At 43.9% G+C, this 19,588-nt stretch overlaps 1 protein-coding gene across 1 annotated transcript in view; it reads right to left on the minus strand.

Annotated features, from left to right (window-relative positions):
* The window catches only part of LOC139470943 (DDB1- and CUL4-associated factor 13-like), a 38,780-nt gene that overhangs the window by 15,928 nt on the left and 3,264 nt on the right, over positions 1–19,588 (minus strand). The window contains exons 2-6 of the mRNA XM_071253270.1: positions 9,704–9,903; positions 8,953–9,060; positions 8,572–8,658; positions 6,148–6,303; positions 108–185 (exon numbers count right to left, since the gene is read on the minus strand). Coding sequence (XP_071109371.1) covers positions 108–185; positions 6,148–6,303; positions 8,572–8,658; positions 8,953–9,060; positions 9,704–9,903 — 629 coding nt within the window. The remainder of the gene's footprint in view (positions 1–107; positions 186–6,147; positions 6,304–8,571; positions 8,659–8,952; positions 9,061–9,703; positions 9,904–19,588) is intronic.

Genomic DNA, 19,588 nt, shown 5'->3' on the forward strand with positions numbered 1-19,588 from the left:
TGCAGTGCTCAAACCCAAACACACAAGCTGAATTACAATTCCTAAGAATAGAGGGAGCTGTTGGAGGACATGTGGTACCGTGTCGAGGTCAATGATGAAACACCCACCTTCCTGAGAGGAGAAGATCCTCTCATGTCGTACAGCAACACACTGCGGTCCATGCCAGTAGCCCCAAGCAGGTGTGTCTGTCAACATGAGACATATCATAGATACTATGCAATGCTGTGTGTGAACACACCAACCTCAACTGACAACCATCAACAGACAAACATGTACTGATCAACACACCAATCCCCTACTGATCAACACACCCACCTCTACTGATCAACACACCCACCCCTACTGATTAACACACCCACCTCTACTGATCAACACACTCACCTCTACTGATCAACACACCCACCTGTACTGATCAAATATGCCCACCTCTACTGATCAACACACTCACCTCCACTGATCAACACACCCACCTCTACTGATCAACACACCCACCCCTACTGATTAACATATCCACCTCTACTGATCAACTCACCCACCTCTACTGATCAACACACCCACCTCTACTGATCAACACACCCGTCCCCTACTGATCAACACACCCACCTCTACTGATCAACACACTCACCTCCACTGATCAACATACCCACCTCCACTGATCAACACACCCACCTCCACTGATCAACACACCCACCTCTACTGATCAACACACCCACCTCCACTGATCAACACACCCACCTCCACTGATCAACACACCCACCTCTACTGATCAACACACCCACCTCCCCTGATCAACACACCCACCTCTACTGATCAACACACTCACCTCCCCTGATCAACACACCCACCTCTACTGATCAACACACCCACCTCCCCTGATCAACACACTCACCTCCCCTGATCAACACACCCACCTCCACTGATCAACACACCCACCTCCACTGATCAACACACTCACCTCTACTGATCAACACACCCACCTCCCCTGATCAACACACCCACCTCCCCTGATCAACACACTCACCTCCACTGATCAACACACCCACCTCCCCTGATCAACACACCCACCTCTACTGATCAACACACTCACCTCCACTGATCAACACACCCACCTCTACTGATCAACACACCCACCTCCACTGATCAACACACCCACCTCTACTGATCAACACACCCACCCCTACTGATCAACACACTCACCTCTACTGATCAACACACCCACCTCTACTGATCAACACACCCACCTCCCCTGATCAACACACCCACCTCTACTGATCAACACACCCACCTCCACTGATCAACACACCCACCTCTACTGATCAACACACCCACCTCCACTGATCAACACACCCACCTCTACTGATCAACACACCCACCCCTACTGATCAACACACTCACCTCTACTGATCAACACACCCACCTCTACTGATCAACACACTCACCTCCACTGATCAACACACCCACCTCTACTGATCAACACACCCACCTCCCCTGATCAACACACCCACCTCTACTGATCAACACACTCACCTCCCCTGATCAACACACCCACCTCTACTGATCAACACACCCACCTCTACTGATCAACACACCCACCTCCCCTGATCAACACACCCACCTCTACTGATCAACACACTCACCTCCACTGATCAACACACCCACCTCTACTGATCAACACACCCACCTCCCCTGATCAACACACCCACCTCCCCTGATCAACACACCCACCTCCCCTGATCAACACACCCACCTCCACTGATCAACACACCCACCTCTACTGATCAACACACCCACCCCTACTGATCAACACACTCACCTCTACTGATCAACACACCCACCTCTACTGATCAACACACTCACCTCCACTGATCAACACACCCACCTCTACTGATCAACACACCCACCTCCCCTGATCAACACACCCACCTCTACTGATCAACACACCCACCTCTACTGATCAACACACCCACCTCTACTGATCAACACACCCACCTCTACTGATCAACACACCCACCTCTACTGATCAACACACTCACCTCCACTGATCAACACACCCACCTCTACTGATCAACACACCCACCTCCCCTGATCAACACACCCACCTCCCCTGATCAACACACCCACCTCCCCTGATCAACACACCCACCTCCACTGATCAACACACCCACCTCTACTGATCAACACACCCACCCCTACTGATCAACACACTCACCTCTACTGATCAACACACCCACCTCTACTGATCAACACACTCACCTCCACTGATCAACACACCCACCTCTACTGATCAACACACCCACCTCCACTGATCAACACACCCACCTCTACTGATCAACACACCCACCTCCCCTGATCAACACACCCACCTCTACTGATCAACACACTCACCTCCACTGATCAACACACCCACCTCCCCTGATCAACACACCCACCTCTACTGATCAACACACCCACCTCCACTGATCAACACACCCACCTCTACTGATCAACACACCCACCTCCACTGATCAACACACCCACCTCTACTGATCAACACACCCACCCCTACTGATCAACACACTCACCTCTACTGATCAACACACCCACCTCTACTGATCAACACACTCACCTCCACTGATCAACACACCCACCTCTACTGATCAACACACCCACCTCCCCTGATCAACACACCCACCTCTACTGATCAACACACTCACCTCCCCTGATCAACACACCCACCTCTACTGATCAACACACCCACCTCCCCTGATCAACACACCCACCTCCCCTGATCAACACACTCACCTCCACTGATCAACACACCCACCTCTACTGATCAACACACTCACCTCTACTGATCAACACACCCACCTCTACTGATCAACACACCCACCTCCCCTGATCAACACACCCACCTCCCCTGATCAACACACCCACCTCCCCTGATCAACACACTCACCTCCACTGATCAACACACTCACCTCCACTGATCAACACACTCACCTCCACTGATCAACACACTCACCTCCACTGATCAACACACTCACCTCCACTGATCAACACACCAACCTCTACTGATCAACACACTCACCTCTACTGATCAACACACTCACCTCCACTGATCAACACACCCACCTCTACTGATCAACACACCCACCTCTACTGATCAACACACCCACCTCCCCTGATCAACACACCCACCTCTACTGATCAACACACCCACCTCTACTGATCAACACACCCACCTCTACTGATCAACACACCCACCTCCACTGATCAACACACCCACCTCCCCTGATCAACACACCCACCTCTACTGATCAACACACCCACCTCTACTGATCAACACACCCACCTCCCCTGATCAACACACCCACCTCTACTGATCAACACACCCACCTCTACTGATCAACACACCCACCTCTACTGATCAACACACCCACCTCCCCTGATCAACACACCCACCTCTACTGATCAACACACCCACCTCTACTGATCAACACACCCACCTCTACTGATCAACACACCCACCTCCCCTGATCAACACACCCACCTCCCCTGATCAACACACTCACCTCTACTGATCAACACACCCACCTCTACTGATCAACACACTCACCTCTACTGATCAACACACCCACCTGTACTGATCAACACACCCACCTCTACTGATCAACACACCCACCTGTACTGATCAACACACCCACCTCTACTGATCAACACACCCACCTCTACTGATCAACACACTCACCTCCACTGATCAACACACCCACCTCTACTGATCAACACACCCACCTCCCCTGATCAACACACCCACCTCTACTGATCAACACACCCACCTCCACTGATCAACACACCCACCTCCCCTGATCAACATACCCACCTCCACTGATCAACACACCCACCTCCCCTGATCAACACACCCACCTCTACTGATCAACACACTCACCTCTACTGATCAACACACCCACCTCTACTGATCAACATACCCACCTCCACTGATCAACACACCCACCTCCCCTGATCAACACACCCACCTCTACTGATCAACACACTCACCTCTACTGATCAACACACCCACCTCTACTGATCAACACACCCACCTCCACTGATCAACACACCCACCTCCACTGATCAACACACCCACCTCCCCTGATCAACACACCCACCTCTACTGATCAACACACCCACCTCCCCTGATCAACACACCCACCTCTACTGATCAACACACCCACCTCCCCTGATCAACACACCCACCTCTACTGATCAACACACCCACCTCTACTGATCAACACACCCACCTCTACTGATCAACATACCCACCTCCACTGATCAACACACCCACCTCCCCTGATCAACACACCCACCTCTACTGATCAACACACTCACCTCTACTGATCAACACACCCACCTCTACTGATCAACACACCCACCTCCACTGATCAACACACCCACCTCCACTGATCAACACACCCACCTCCCCTGATCAACATACCCACCTCCACTGATCAACACACCCACCTCCCCTGATCAACACACCCACCTCTACTGATCAACACACTCACCTCTACTGATCAACACACCCACCTCTACTGATCAACATACCCACCTCCACTGATCAACACACCCACCTCCCCTGATCAACACACCCACCTCTACTGATCAACACACTCACCTCTACTGATCAACACACCCACCTCTACTGATCAACACACCCACCTCCACTGATCAACACACCCACCTCCACTGATCAACACACCCACCTCCCCTGATCAACACACCCACCTCTACTGATCAACACACCCACCTCCCCTGATCAACACACCCACCTCTACTGATCAACACACCCACCTCCACTGATCAACACACCCACCTCCCCTGATCAACATACCCACCTCCACTGATCAACACACCCACCTCCCCTGATCAACACACCCACCTCTACTGATCAACACACTCACCTCTACTGATCAACACACCCACCTCTACTGATCAACATACCCACCTCCACTGATCAACACACCCACCTCCCCTGATCAACACACCCACCTCTACTGATCAACACACTCACCTCTACTGATCAACACACCCACCTCTACTGATCAACACACCCACCTCCACTGATCAACACACCCACCTCTACTGATCAACACACTCACCTCTACTGATCAACACACCCACCTCTACTGATCAACACACCCACCTCCACTGATCAACACACCCACCTCTACTGATCAACACACCCACCTCCACTGATCAACACACCCACCTCCCCTGATCAACACACCCACCCCTACTGATCAACACACTCACCTCCACTGATCAACACACCCACCTCTACTGATCAACACACCCACCTCCCCTGATCAACACACCCACCTCCCCTGATCAACACACCCACCTCTACTGATCAACACACCCACCTCTACTGATCAACACACCCACCTCCCCTGATCAACACACCCACCTCTACTGATCAACACACCCACCTCTACTGATCAACACACCCACCTCCCCTGATCAACACACCCACCTCCACTGATCAACACACCCACCTCTACTGATCAACACACCCACCTCCCCTGATCAACACACCCACCTCCACTGATCAACACACCCACCTCTACTGATCAACACACCCACCTCCCCTGATCAACACACCCACCTCTACTGATCAACACACCCACCTCCCCTGATCAACACACCCACCTCCCCTGATCAACACACCCACCTCTACTGATCAACACACCCACCTCTACTGATCAACACACCCACCTCCCCTGATCAACACACCCACCTCTACTGATCAACACACCCACCTCTACTGATCAACACACCCACCTCCCCTGATCAACACACCCACCTCTACTGATCAACACACCCACCTCTACTGATCAACACACCCACCTCTACTGATCAACACACCCACCTCTACTGATCAACACACCCACCCCTACTGATCAACACACCCACCTCTACTGATCAACACACCCACCTCTACTGATCAACACACCCACCTCTACTGATCAACACACTCACCTCCACTGATCAACACACCCACCTCTACTGATCAACACACACCCCTCTACTGATCAACACACCCACCTGTAGTGATCAACACACCCACCTCCACTGATCAACACACCCACCTCCACTGATCAACACACCCACCTCTACTGGGTTAAACTTGACATGCTTGATGCTATCGATGCCCCAGTTGAATGTTCGGATTGGTTTTGATCTTGACTCATCCCATATGTCAACTTGATCTCCGCTTGTTGCGAAGATATTTTCTGACCAGTGGTGGTCCAGGCATTGGAACATTGTCTGCACAACAGACAAAACAGCCAGAACTGAAATAACTGGATCAAATCTAAACTGGTACAAAACTATTCTACTTTTATTCTATTCTAATAGTAGTGTATTGCTACATCAAACTATCGCTGCAGGTATATACAAAAGTCACACTGTCGCTACATGTATGTACTATAATAATAATAGGTCATATATATTGCGCATATTTCAAACGACACAGGAGCATGCTCAAAGTGCTATTAATACCCAGGTCACTGGATCAGTGTGCACTGAACACTCATTCTCAGCTCCCTTGGGAGTATACAACCCAAGCTGTGAGGCACTAGAAGGTTAACAACTATTGACATCTCTTCCTACAGGATGCCCATTCAGTGCTGGGTGAACAGAGGCACATCGCGAACAAAGTCACTTGCCGAAAGAGACGCCACATGGGGCAGGACCATAGCCCTAGCCATAGCCCCCTGTATCACTATCTGTATATACTAGTCACACTGTATCACTACATGTATATACTAGTCACACTGTATCACTACATGTATATACTAGTCACACTGTATCACTATATGTATATACTAGTCACACTGTATCACTATATGTATATACTAGTCACACTGTATCACTACATGTATATACTAGTCACACTGTATCACTACATGTATATACTAGTCACACTGTATCACTATATGTATATACTAGTCACACTGTATTACTACATGTATATACTAGTCACACTGTATCACTATATGTATATACTAGTCACACTGTATCACTATATGTATATACTAGTCAAACTGTATCACTACATGTATATACTAGTCAAACTGTATCACTATATGTATATACTAGTCACACTGTATCACTATATGTATATACTAGTGACACTGTATCCCTATATGTATATACTAGTCACACTGTATCACTACAGGTATATACTAGTCACACTGTATCACTATATGTATATACTAGTGACACTGTATCCCTATATGTATATACTAGTCACACTGTATCACTACAGGTATATACTAGTCACACTGTATCACTACATGTATATACTAGTCACACTGTATCACTACATGTATATACTAGTCACACTGTATCACTATATGCATCTACAAGTCACACTGTATCACTATATGTATATACTAGTCACACTGTATCACTACATGTATATACTAGTCACACTGTATCACTACATGTATATACTAGTGACACTGTATCACTACAGGTATATACTAGTCACACTGTATCACTATATGTATATACTAGTCACACTGTATCACTACATGTATATACTACAGTTAAACTTTATTGCTACACGTATATACTACAGTCACACTATCGCTACAAGTATATACTACAGTCACACTATATATACTCAACAACAAAAGTTCCTGTGATACCAATGTTTTAGTGAATTTTTCAAACAAGTAAAGTTTGGTTTTCAATATTGTAGTACATGTATGGAATCAAGTCACAAAAACGCAACTGCTACAGAAAAGCATGTATTCCATGCAAAAGTTGACTCTTATGCAAGCCCCATGCATTTCACTACCCAAGAATGGGTATAAAAACCTGCGCATTAATGGGGGTTCCATATGCATTGTTTAGCATCGTGCTGACAACAACCACTAACAAAAACAACAAAATTTCGCAATTATTCAACATTATGAAATGCTACGCTTGTCCAAAAATGAGCGTCTGCGAGCCATTGGTATACTTCAAGCAGGATCAAGTCAACGTGATGTTTCAAGACAATTTTACGTCCACAGAAACACCATTTGGTGTTTATGGCAATGTTGGCAACAGATGAATGCAGTCAGAGACCATCCTCGGAGTGGCAGTCCACGCGTAACCAATAATCGCGAGACAACTGTATTCGAACAACACACAAAATCGATTCCAGCCAGGCAAAGTGACTCAAAAGGCATCCCTGGCCTTCGACGAATATCTTCACAAACTGTATGTCGCCGCCTCAGATGTGCAGGGATTGTCGCCCGAAGACCTGCAAGACATCCCATTTTGACAGGAAACCGTCGTCCATCACATCTACTGTGGGGCAGACAGCGTCTGAGCTGGATGGCAGACTGTATCGCTACATGCATATACTACAGTCAAACTGTATCACTACATGTCTATACTACAGTCAAACTGTATCACTACATGTCTATTCTACAGTCAAACTCTTTTGCTACATGTCTATACTACAGTCAAACTCTATTGCTACATGTCTATACTACACACTATCGCTACATGTGTTGAGGACCCAGTGACACTGCTCACCTTCCCCAGGATGATGTTTAAGGGCTCCTCTTCTACTCCCCCTTCTGCCGTCATCTGCCACTGCTTGATGGTGCTGTCTGCCCCGCACTGACAACACACAGTTCAGGGGGTGGTTAGTATCACACAACAGAACATAAATAGTCACAAGTTGTCGCACAACAGATCATAAATAGTCACAAGTTGTCACACAAGAGATCATACATAGCTTTTTCTAAAGACACATGACTGTCCAACATTCCCACCAACAACACCAGTGTCCACAAGGCCTTCTAAGCGATGTCATGGCGACCTGGGTTAGGTTTAACAAACTGTGAGGTAGGAAGAATAGGATATGAGAACAAGAGAAAGCCATAACGCACTATTGTAACTATGGTTACATACTGTAAAGAAGTAAGGCTGTGAGTGATGACAGTCGAGTCCGTGGACGAAGCCCTCGTGTGCTTGAATGGTGGTCGCACAGTCACGTTTGGCCAGATTCCACACCCGGACCTGAAGCAAACAAACTCAAACATCTACAACAGAAAGAGAGTTGGGGATTTCACTATATATCCTCTAATTGTTGACTCTAATAATGTGACATATCTGATAAATGTAGCATCATGATTCAATAAATATACAAATAGTAAGCTGTTTACGTAGATGTGGGATTCATTTCTGATCAAAACTATTGTATTGTACAGCTGGTGTGTAAAGTAGTGTATAGCTCGTGTGTAAAGTAGTGTATAGCTCATGTGTAAAGTGTGTACAGCTGGTGTGTAAAGTAGTGTACAGCTCATGTGTAAAGTAGTGTACAGCTCATGTGTAAAGTAGTGTACAGCTGGTGTGTAAAGTAGTGTACAGCTCATGTGTAAAGTAGTGTACAGCTCGTGTGTAAAGTAGTGTATAGCTCATGTGTAAAGTAGTGTACAGCTGGTGTGTAAAGTAGTGTATAGCTCGTGTGTAAAGTAGTGTATAGCTCATGTGTAAAGTGTGTACAGCTGGTGTGTAAAGTAGTGTACAGCTCATGTGTAAAGTAGTGTACAGCTCGTGTGTAAAGTAGTGTATAGCTCGTGTGTAAAGTCGTGTACAGCTCGTGTGTAAAGTAGTGTACAGCTCGTGTATTGAGTTGTAAGAGTTGGGTTGTAATGAATACCTCGCCATCACAGGAGCCAGACAGAAGTGTGGAGATGCTGCTTGGATGTTTGCACAGTTGGGTCACACCATCCCGATGGCCGTCTAATGACCCGAGGAAGGGTTTGGCGAACACACGCTCCAACTTGGTGGCGTTCACAGCTCGGACATACTCACGTCCAGTTTCAAACGGGTGAAGGCTGGGGTCATAATTTCTAGGCACTGAAACATGGTCATATATCACATCTATTATATTCAAACATCACCCTAGTTTAGTACTAATGGACATTTATGGAAACTGTTCAAACAATACTGTCCACATCATCTGCTCAAGTTTTAGACACCCCTAACTACATAATGGTTTAGTCTTCACAACATTAGACACCCCTAACTACATAGTGGTTTATTCTGCACAACATTAGACACCCTCAAATACATAGTGGTTTATTCTCCACGACACAAACACACCTAACTACATAGTGGTGTATTCTGCACAACATTAGAAACCACTAACTACATAATGGTTTATTCTACATAATGGTTTATTCTGCACAACATTAGACACCCCTAACTACATAATGGTTTATTCTGCACAACATTAGACACCCTCAAATGCATAATGGTCTATTCTGCACAACAGAAGACACACCTTACTACATAATGGTTTATTATGCACAACATTACACATCCCTAACTAAATAATGGTTTATTCAGCACATCATTAAAAACCACTAACTACATAATGGTTTATTCTGCACAACATTAGACACCCCTAACTACATAATGGTCTATTCTGCACAACACAAGATACCCCTTACTACATAATGGTTTATTCTCTACAACATTAGACACCCCTAACTACAAAATGGTTTATTCTGCACAACACAAGACACCCCTTATTACATAATGGTTTATTCTCTACAACATTAGACACCCCTAACTACATATTGGTTTATTCTGCACAACATTAGACACCCTCAAATACATAATGGTTTATTCTGCACAACATTAGACACCCCTAACTACATAATGGTTTATTCTGCACAACATTAGACACCCTCAAATACATAATGGTTTATTCTGCACAACATTAGACACCCCTAACTTCAAAATGGTTTATTCTGCACAACATAATACAGCCCTAACAACAAAATGGTTTATTCTGCACAACATTAGACACCCCTAACTACATAATGGTTTATTCTGCACAACATTAGACACACTCAAATACATAATGGTCCATTCTGAACAACACAAGACACCCCTTACTACATAATGGTTTATTCTGCACAACATTAGAAACCACTAACTACATAATGGTTTATTCTGCACAACATTAGACACTCCTAACTACATAATGGTTTATTCTACACAACATTAGACACCCCTCACTACATAATGGTTTATTCTTCACATCAATAGACAACCCTAACTACATAATGGTTTATTCTGCATAACATTAGACACCCTCAAAAATACTGAACAACAAAAGTTCCTGTGACATTGAATAAGATTTAATGCAAAGTTATGTTTTAACCAAATCTGAAACAACTTCGGTTTGCAACAGATAAAAGACTCCTGTAAGTGTTCAAATGGTTTAATTTGCCATACGGACTTCAGGAAATGCATGATTTCATAAAAAAAACATCAATTTACAAATCAATAGCGTGTGTGTCCACCTCTGGTTGCGATGCAAGCAACACATCTTCGTCTCATGGAATGGACCAGGCGTCGCACAAAGTCCTGTGAGATATCTGTCCACATCTGCTGAATCATGTTTTGAAGTTCCTGGAGTGTCTGTGGAACACGTGGTTGACGTCGATCCATCTCATCCCACATGTGCTCGATTGGTGAGAGATCAGGAGAGCGAGCCGGCCAGGGGATGACATTCACGTTGTTTTGTTGAAGTGAATCCGGAACAAGTCGAGCAATATGAGGCCGGGCGTTGTCATGTTGAAAGGTTATGTCTGGGCCATGACGAGGCAAAAACGGTAGAACAACAGGGCCGATGATCTCGTCGCTGTAGCGCTTTCCATTGAGATTTCCCTCTACCACTATCAAACAGATCCTCTGGTCTTGCTTTAAACTCAACCCATACCATAACGCTGCCGCCCCTGACATGACACAATGATTGACGTAATGTTCACCTCGACATCAGTACACTCGAATCCGTGCATTGCTGTGGCTGAGGTGAAAACGAAACTCGTCAGTGAATAGAACTTGTGAAAATGGTGAGGTGAAATGGGGTTTAACGTCGCGTCCAAGATTATTGCACTTATATAGCGACGTGCATGTACGTGTGTGTGTTTGTGTGGCTGCTTGTACTAGTCCGGACTGATGCAGATTTATAGTGCTAGCCCACTGAGATACCATGCCCCAGTTTAACATGAATACCCCACTCAGACACAGTATACTGACTCCGAGCCGACCAGTCCTTGTTTAAGCCCCTAAATGCTGAGCGCCAGACAGGGTAACAACAAGTACCATCTTTTAACGTCTTTTGGTATGACGTGGCCGGGGATCGAACCCCGGACCTTCCGCTCTTCCTGTCAAAATGGGAGGTCTTCTGGCCACAATCCCTTCACACATGAGGCTGTGACGTACGGTTTGTGAAGATATTTGTCGAAGGCCAGGGATGCTTCTTGCAGTCACTGTTGCTGGCTGCAATCCATTTCGTAGGTGTGTTTTTCAAATCCAGTTGTCTCGTCAATTATTGGTTACGCCTGCCACTCCGAGGATGGTCTCTGACTGCATTCATCTGTTGCCAACGTTGCCATAAACACCAAATGGTGTTTCTGTGGACGTTAAATTGTTTTGCAACATCAAGTTGACTCGATCCTGCTTCAAGCATACCAATGGCCCGCAGACGCTCTCATTTTCGGACATACGTGGCATTTCGTAATGTTGAATATTTGCGTAATTTTGTTGTTTTTCTGAGTGGTTGTTGTCAGCACGATGCTAAACAATGCATATGGAATCCCGTTAACGCACGTTTTTATACCCATTCTTGGGCAGCGAAATGCATGGGGCTTACATAAAAGTCAACTTTTGCATGGAATTAATGCTTCTCGGTAGTAGTTGCGTTTTTGTGACTTGATTCCATACATGTACCAGAGTTCGAAATTAAAGGACGCTAAGACGCCAAAGCGTCTTAATTTATGATTTTAAGTCTATAAATCAAAATAAAGACGATATTTTTGGCGTTTTTCCTTTTCACAATTGGTTGTGAAATAGCTAGATTTCCAAATTCACTGTGGTAACTTTTGATTTCGCGAAGATTTTTCCTTGATTTGTTTACCTTCAATTTAGAGTTACCTCCCCATTCGCGTTTCCTGGGAAAACTTTTACTTCCTTTCTTTCTGTTCAACTTTGGTGAATGCGGACTATCCCCAGCTCTTTTTGACCAATGAACATATAGCACGGAGATTAATATTATGCAAATGACGTATGTCTATTTTCGAGAGACCAATCAAATGCCATAAAAACTATGTCATCGGTAATTTATTCAATTGACCCAAGGTCGTTTCTTTTTTTAGATGATATACCATCCTTGAATCCCAGACGACACCCTTAGGCTGGTTGACTGATTAAGCCATAGTCACGTCAAAATAGTATATAATTTTATTAACCTACCTGTCATATCATTCATTTATTAAATCTATCACATTTCACAATGTCTGAAATACGTATTCCATTTCAATTTATCATTTCTTATCGATAAATAAAAAAACTCTTCACTATTTCCCACAATGTTATTGAAAATAAAATCTCGAAAACACTCTTCAACAACTGGTCAACATCGAACATGTCAAAGAGCAATGTAAAGACGTTTCAAGCAAATCTTTAAATATATTAATCAAAGTAATATTCCATCTTTTGTACGATCGCGTGTAATGTAATGACATCTCAGCTTTCGTCGTCTCAATTTCCACGGTTCGGACACAATGTTTAATGCAAAAATATAAGCATGAAAAATCTTTGTCACAGCTCGTTACCTGGCACGATACATCCATGAAGTACCATATTTTTAATATAGATCGCAATTTCCTGCTTAAAACTTTCAGAATAACACGATTTAACAAAAGTCTTTCGTCAAATTCTGAAATTCATCATACCATAGATGTAATATGATTGGCTGACTTAGGTTACTTGCTCAGATTTGACCAGTCACGAACCTTGTAGCAGATTTTGGCAAAGAAAGTGTCATTAGAAACCAATTCTATCGAAGCTTTCTAACGATGTGTCACATGGCAGTCTTCAACGAACGTGTTATTCAAAAACGGAGGTATCTCTTCATGCATCTTCCAGAGGCAAGGGAGTTAACTGACTTTAAAGTCCAGTTTCCACCCTTGCCGAACTTGGCTGGAATTACTGGGCTCGATCGCTGTGCCACCAGTGGCTATTACCAATTATGTCCCTTCTAAGCTTCTCCTATGGACCAATCAAATTGCACCTCTCGTATCACTTGCATTTGCTTCACAAAAAAATGCTGGCGCCCAGTCAGACGATCTGATCGATAAGCAAGATCTATATTGTGATAAAACGGGTATTACATTGCGAAATGCATCAAATCACGTGAGCACCTTGATTAAAAACATGAAAGGATTTGAAAAATATCTGCTGACGAGTTGGCGGTGCACATGCTGTGCAAATCCTGCAATCTATCGAAATCTGCACGACAGTTTACGAACCGGATTCTGATTTCGGTGCGCGATTTTGATTGGACTATGCATAGACTCGTTAGTCCAGACAAAATGTAACTCCATAACACCAGCCTAGTTCGGCAAGGATGGAAACTGGACTTTTAAAGTCAGTTTACTCTCTTGCCTCGGGAAGATGCTCTTCATGTTACTGAACGGACAACCGCTGTTATCGGGAAATGGGTGATGGCAGATACTAGATCTATTTACAATTCTTTTTCAAATATTTTTCCAATTGCGTTTTTTATGAAATCTTATAGATTCTGTTTGCGCAAATCGTCAATTTTACGCTTCCTTGATCCTTAATCTGGACGTTTTGAAAGTGTTAGCTTACATTTTCCTTATTTACAACGAACATAATTAAGTTGTAAATGCATTATCTAAATGATGTGATAAACATAACTATTTATAAACAATAGGATTGGAACTTGAAATTGTGTATAATATGTGGTAGCAAAGATGTTTTACAAATATGCAGATATTTTCTTTGATGAATGTTTCATGAGTGTAATTTAATTACTTGCTTATCTGAATGTCATAACATGCATAATCAGCCATTATTCATATGCAGCATAAATAATAATCATGCAATCTTGGGATAAATATTTTGAAGTTTTGAGTTGAGAAAAATAATTGCTTGTTGATTTTTGATTTTGCTTGTAGCAAAAATTTGCTTGTGCCTAAAAAAAATAATTTCTAACCCTGCTGTACTACAATATTGAAAACCAAACTTGACTTGTTTGAAAAGTACACTAAAATATTGGTGTCACAGGGACTTTTGTTGTTGAGTATACATAATGGTTTATTCTGCACAACACAAGACACCCCTAACTACATAATGTTGTTTTTTTTCTGCATAATATTAGACATTCCTAACTATATGATGGTTTATTCTTCACAACATTTGATACCCTCAAATATATAATAGTTTATTCTGCACAACATTAGACACACTCAAATACATAATGGTAATGTATGACAGAACTCAATTAATGTTTCCTTGAGAAAGTAAACCCTGGCAACATAGGCAGAATGCTTCATTAGATATGTCTGCTCTTAGACTTATCGTATATTAGTGCAACTGCATCAGATAGAACAGTGAAAATGCAACCATTTAGAATTATTGATGCTGTAAGCCCAAAATTTGATTAAATCACATAGTAAAAGACGCTTGCTTTAAGTTGGGAAATATTAGATCTGTTCTAAGAAAATTCTGTATTTTTAACGTGGCACTCTGCTCTTCAGGCAGGTGAACTGTGAGATCCTGATACCGAGAGCTGGGGTGGGGATGAAAAGAATGAGTAAAATCGAAATATTTTTTATATTATTAGGCTTATAATTATATTAGGCTTACTGCTTACCTTACGACAAAAGAGACGGAGCCTAGCGGGTGAAAAATAAAAAGCTGCTTCCATCTCAAGTCTGCTTTTTGTAGGACCATCGCAGCTGTCATGTAGATGTGACGTCACATCATATCATATTACTTCTTGTCGCCCGATCTTATCAAATAAAGGTTTCTGAAGCTACAGTAGGGAGGCATGTTTTATACTGAACCGCAAAAGAAACGTCACCATAGATAGATATATGAAAAACCATATTTGTCCAAACACTGTAAACATACTTTGAGACATATCAAAAAAATTAAATTTGGCAAAACTGATCATCAAGGTTGAAATTAAAGTGTCAAATGTTCTTAAAGTAAAACAATGTGAAACACAACACTAGTCTCTGAGAAAATGGCATCACTAGTCAGTATCTCTTGTGTCTGATGACTGCCGTGCAACGTCGATTTATGGAATGGATGAGGCAGTTGATGAAGGCCATATGCACTTGAGTCCTCACCCTGAGGAACGCCCGACGCGGTTCAGCTGCAGTTGTTCGCCTTGGTCGGACGTCATTCAGCAGTCTTTGCTTTAAATCGGGACTGAGGGCAGGCCAATACATGGTTCGGATGCCATGCTGCTGGAGGAAGTCTCTTGTTGCTCTCGTAGTGTGGGCAAAGGCGTTATGCTGAAACTCGTGGTTGCGGCAACGTGCCAAATGAGGTATGGTGTGTGGTCCCAAGACTTGATCAATGTACCGAGCTGCTGTGACACCATTGCCTCTCCCTGGACCAAAGTTCTGGAAGACCACAGGGCCGACCCTTTATGCAAGAACAATTCCACCCCACACCATGATGCTCAGACCACCCCGCGAGTCTCTCTCAACAACACAAGCATCCGAATAACTTTCCCCACAAAGTCACCAGACTCTCTCTCTCTGCCATCTGCTGTTGAGATACATTAACGGCTCTCTCCTGAGAAGAGGACTCTTCACCACTGATGGTGGCGCCAATGCTGGTGCTGTGTTGGCCACTGAAGACGGTGCCGGCGATGATGTGGTGTCAGAATGGGTCCTCGGTGTGGCCTGTGACAGTGGAGGTGTCTGCTCGTCAGTCATCTCCGCACGGTGTCAGCCCATGGTCTGTTGAGCAGTTTCCGCAGCAGTAACAAAGTGATCTTGAAGATGCTGTCGCACAATCTGACGATCCTGATGTCGGGTGGTGACCCTTGGTCTTCCACTATGTGGTTGGTCATCTGTAGTGTTGGTGGTCTGGTACCGTTGCTGGAGCCTGTATGTGGTCTTTAGGGGAACTTGAAATGCATTGGCTACTTGCTGGGCGGTTTGTCCAGCTTGCAAACATCCAAGGGCTTGGCGTCACTTATTTCTAGTCAATCTTGGCATGTGGTAGCAATTCAATAACAAATGAATGTTATCCGACCTGGGTGGATTTATATAGGGCAAGAAATGGGGGAACGCATGTGCATTTCAATTTGCACGGAACTCACGTGCATCGGGTTAACATGGCCGTTGCCGTGATGTGTTTGGGCAATCAGTTTTATTGTCATCTGCTTTGTTTTTTTATCATCAAATTACATTTTTCCGGACAAGGTAATGTTGAATTATAGCAACTGATGAACATTACCCAGATATTTAGATGACAACTGTCATGCAATGTTACTTGGGTTGACGTTTCTTTTGCAGTTCAGTATACTTATCCTGCATTTCTCCTTAACGCTTCTGTATACAACAGTAATGGAGGAGGGTATACCTTCGAATGTCAGAAAACCTTTATGAACTTTTGTTGAGACTTGCAAAGACAAAACCCTAAGGTGGAAAAGGCCTAGAAAGGCCTGAAAGGGCTGTTTCAGTCTTATTTACAGAATTAAAGATAAATCCATCTTCACGCACTTGTAATAATGGAAGATAACGTAAGGTAAAATCTTTACATACTGTGTTACCGAGCCGAAGCTGATAAAAGACTTCCTCTCACTGGGTGTGTCACAGACAGAACTGTGCAGATTAGGAAAACTGGCTCCTGATAGGACAAGTTCATTATTAGCATCCGTGGTTTGTTACCTGCTGGCTACTACCAGAGGCCCAAACCTACGACATCGACGTCTTCCATTGCCAAATCGCGAAGATAATGGCTGGCGAAAACCTTGTCAGGGCTCCAAAAACAGCCATCCAGGATTGCTCTAGTTGCTGTCTAGAGCCATGGTACAGACTAGAGCCAGGGTAGAGTCTAGAGCCATGGTAGAGACTACAGCTCTGATCTCGTGAGGGTTGTTTGCTCTAGTTGCTGTCTAGAGCCATGGTAGAGTCTAGAGCCATGGTAGAGACTAGAGCCATGGTAGAGACTACAGCTCTGATCTCGTGAGGGTTGTTTGCTCTAGTTGCTGTCTAGAGCCATGGTAGAGTCTAGAGCCATGGTAGAGTCTAGAGCCATGGTAGAGACTACAGCTCTGATCTTGTGAGGGTTGTTTGCTCTAGTTGCTGTCTAGAGCCATGGTAGAGTCTAGAGCCATGGTAGAGTCTAGAGCCATGGTAGAGACTACAGCTCTGATCTCGTGAGGGTTGTTTGCTCTAGTTGCTGTCTAGAGCCATGGTAGAGACTACAGCTCTGATCTCGTGAGGGCTGTTTGCTCTCGGCGGATCAAGGTTAGCAGTCTTGAAAGCCTGCTGGATGACTGTGTGTAACCATAGAGATAGGGTGTTGCGACTTACTTCAGTCATGGACATGGATTCTGGAATGAATAACCGATTCCGTGAGCGAAGCCTTGTTTGGGAGTGAGCTCGTAGTGCGTGCACTGGGCACAAGAGGAGTTTATCCTTATCATCGACCCCACAATTATCGCGTTTGGTTGGATGGTGAAGGAACGATCAAGTTGGCCTGGAAGATGATGTTTTCTCGCTATGAAAAAACCCAGCACAACCAAGATCTTGATTCTTTGCCTTATAAAAAATCTGTACACTACACAAGCATGTGTTATGCAAAACTAGAAGTTGTAGTTGAGATGGACTTGAGCATGCCAATGAAAAACAGACATGGTATAAACAGTAAAAAGTTACAAGGTTTAAAAAAACTCTAAAACTCTATATAACACCGAGGGCTACAGGTATTAAAATATAATAAGCATGTTCATACCCAGCTGAGAACTGCAAACAAATTTGACTGCTTTAGTAAGAGGTAAACAAATGTGATGCAAATTCAAAATTGTGGCCACATGACAGCGGCGATGGTCCTACAAAAAGCAGACTTTTTTCACCCAGAACCATCACTAGGCGCCGTCTCTTTTGTCATTAGGTAAGCAGTAAATGCATTAAGGAGTAACGTAGGATAAGTAAAAAATCATTTAAATTAACAATTTTACAACAAACTGTCATAACAAACCTTAAGCACAATGAAAGTAAGTATTAAATATGGCATACATAGTAACATTTGAAATATTTATCATAAACATTAGGCTTAACACAGTTGTGTACAATCAACCTGGGAAAGGGCCTCCCAACATAAATGTATTCCTTGATGAGTAAAATACTGGAATACAGTTTCTGACTACCGTTGGACTTGTCATGTATTTACCCAAGGATAAAAGTGTTTCCATTTCTTTTCAGATACATGCGGCAAAAGACGACAAGACCATGTAAATCCATAAATAAACATTGACGTTAATGACCAGGCCATGTACATCCATGAACAAACATTGACGTTAATGACCAAACCTTGTACATCCATGAACATACATTGCCATTAACAACCAGACCATGTACATCCACAAATAAACACTGACATTAATGACCACACCATGTACATCCACGAATAAACATTGACGTTTATGACCAGACCATGTACATCCACGAATAAACGCTGACGTTTACGACCA

This window comes from Haliotis cracherodii, unplaced genomic scaffold (assembly GCF_022045235.1).
Source record: "Haliotis cracherodii isolate W230 unplaced genomic scaffold, xgHalCrac1.p SCAF_1, whole genome shotgun sequence".
Lineage (NCBI taxonomy): Eukaryota > Metazoa > Mollusca > Gastropoda > Lepetellida > Haliotidae > Haliotis > Haliotis cracherodii.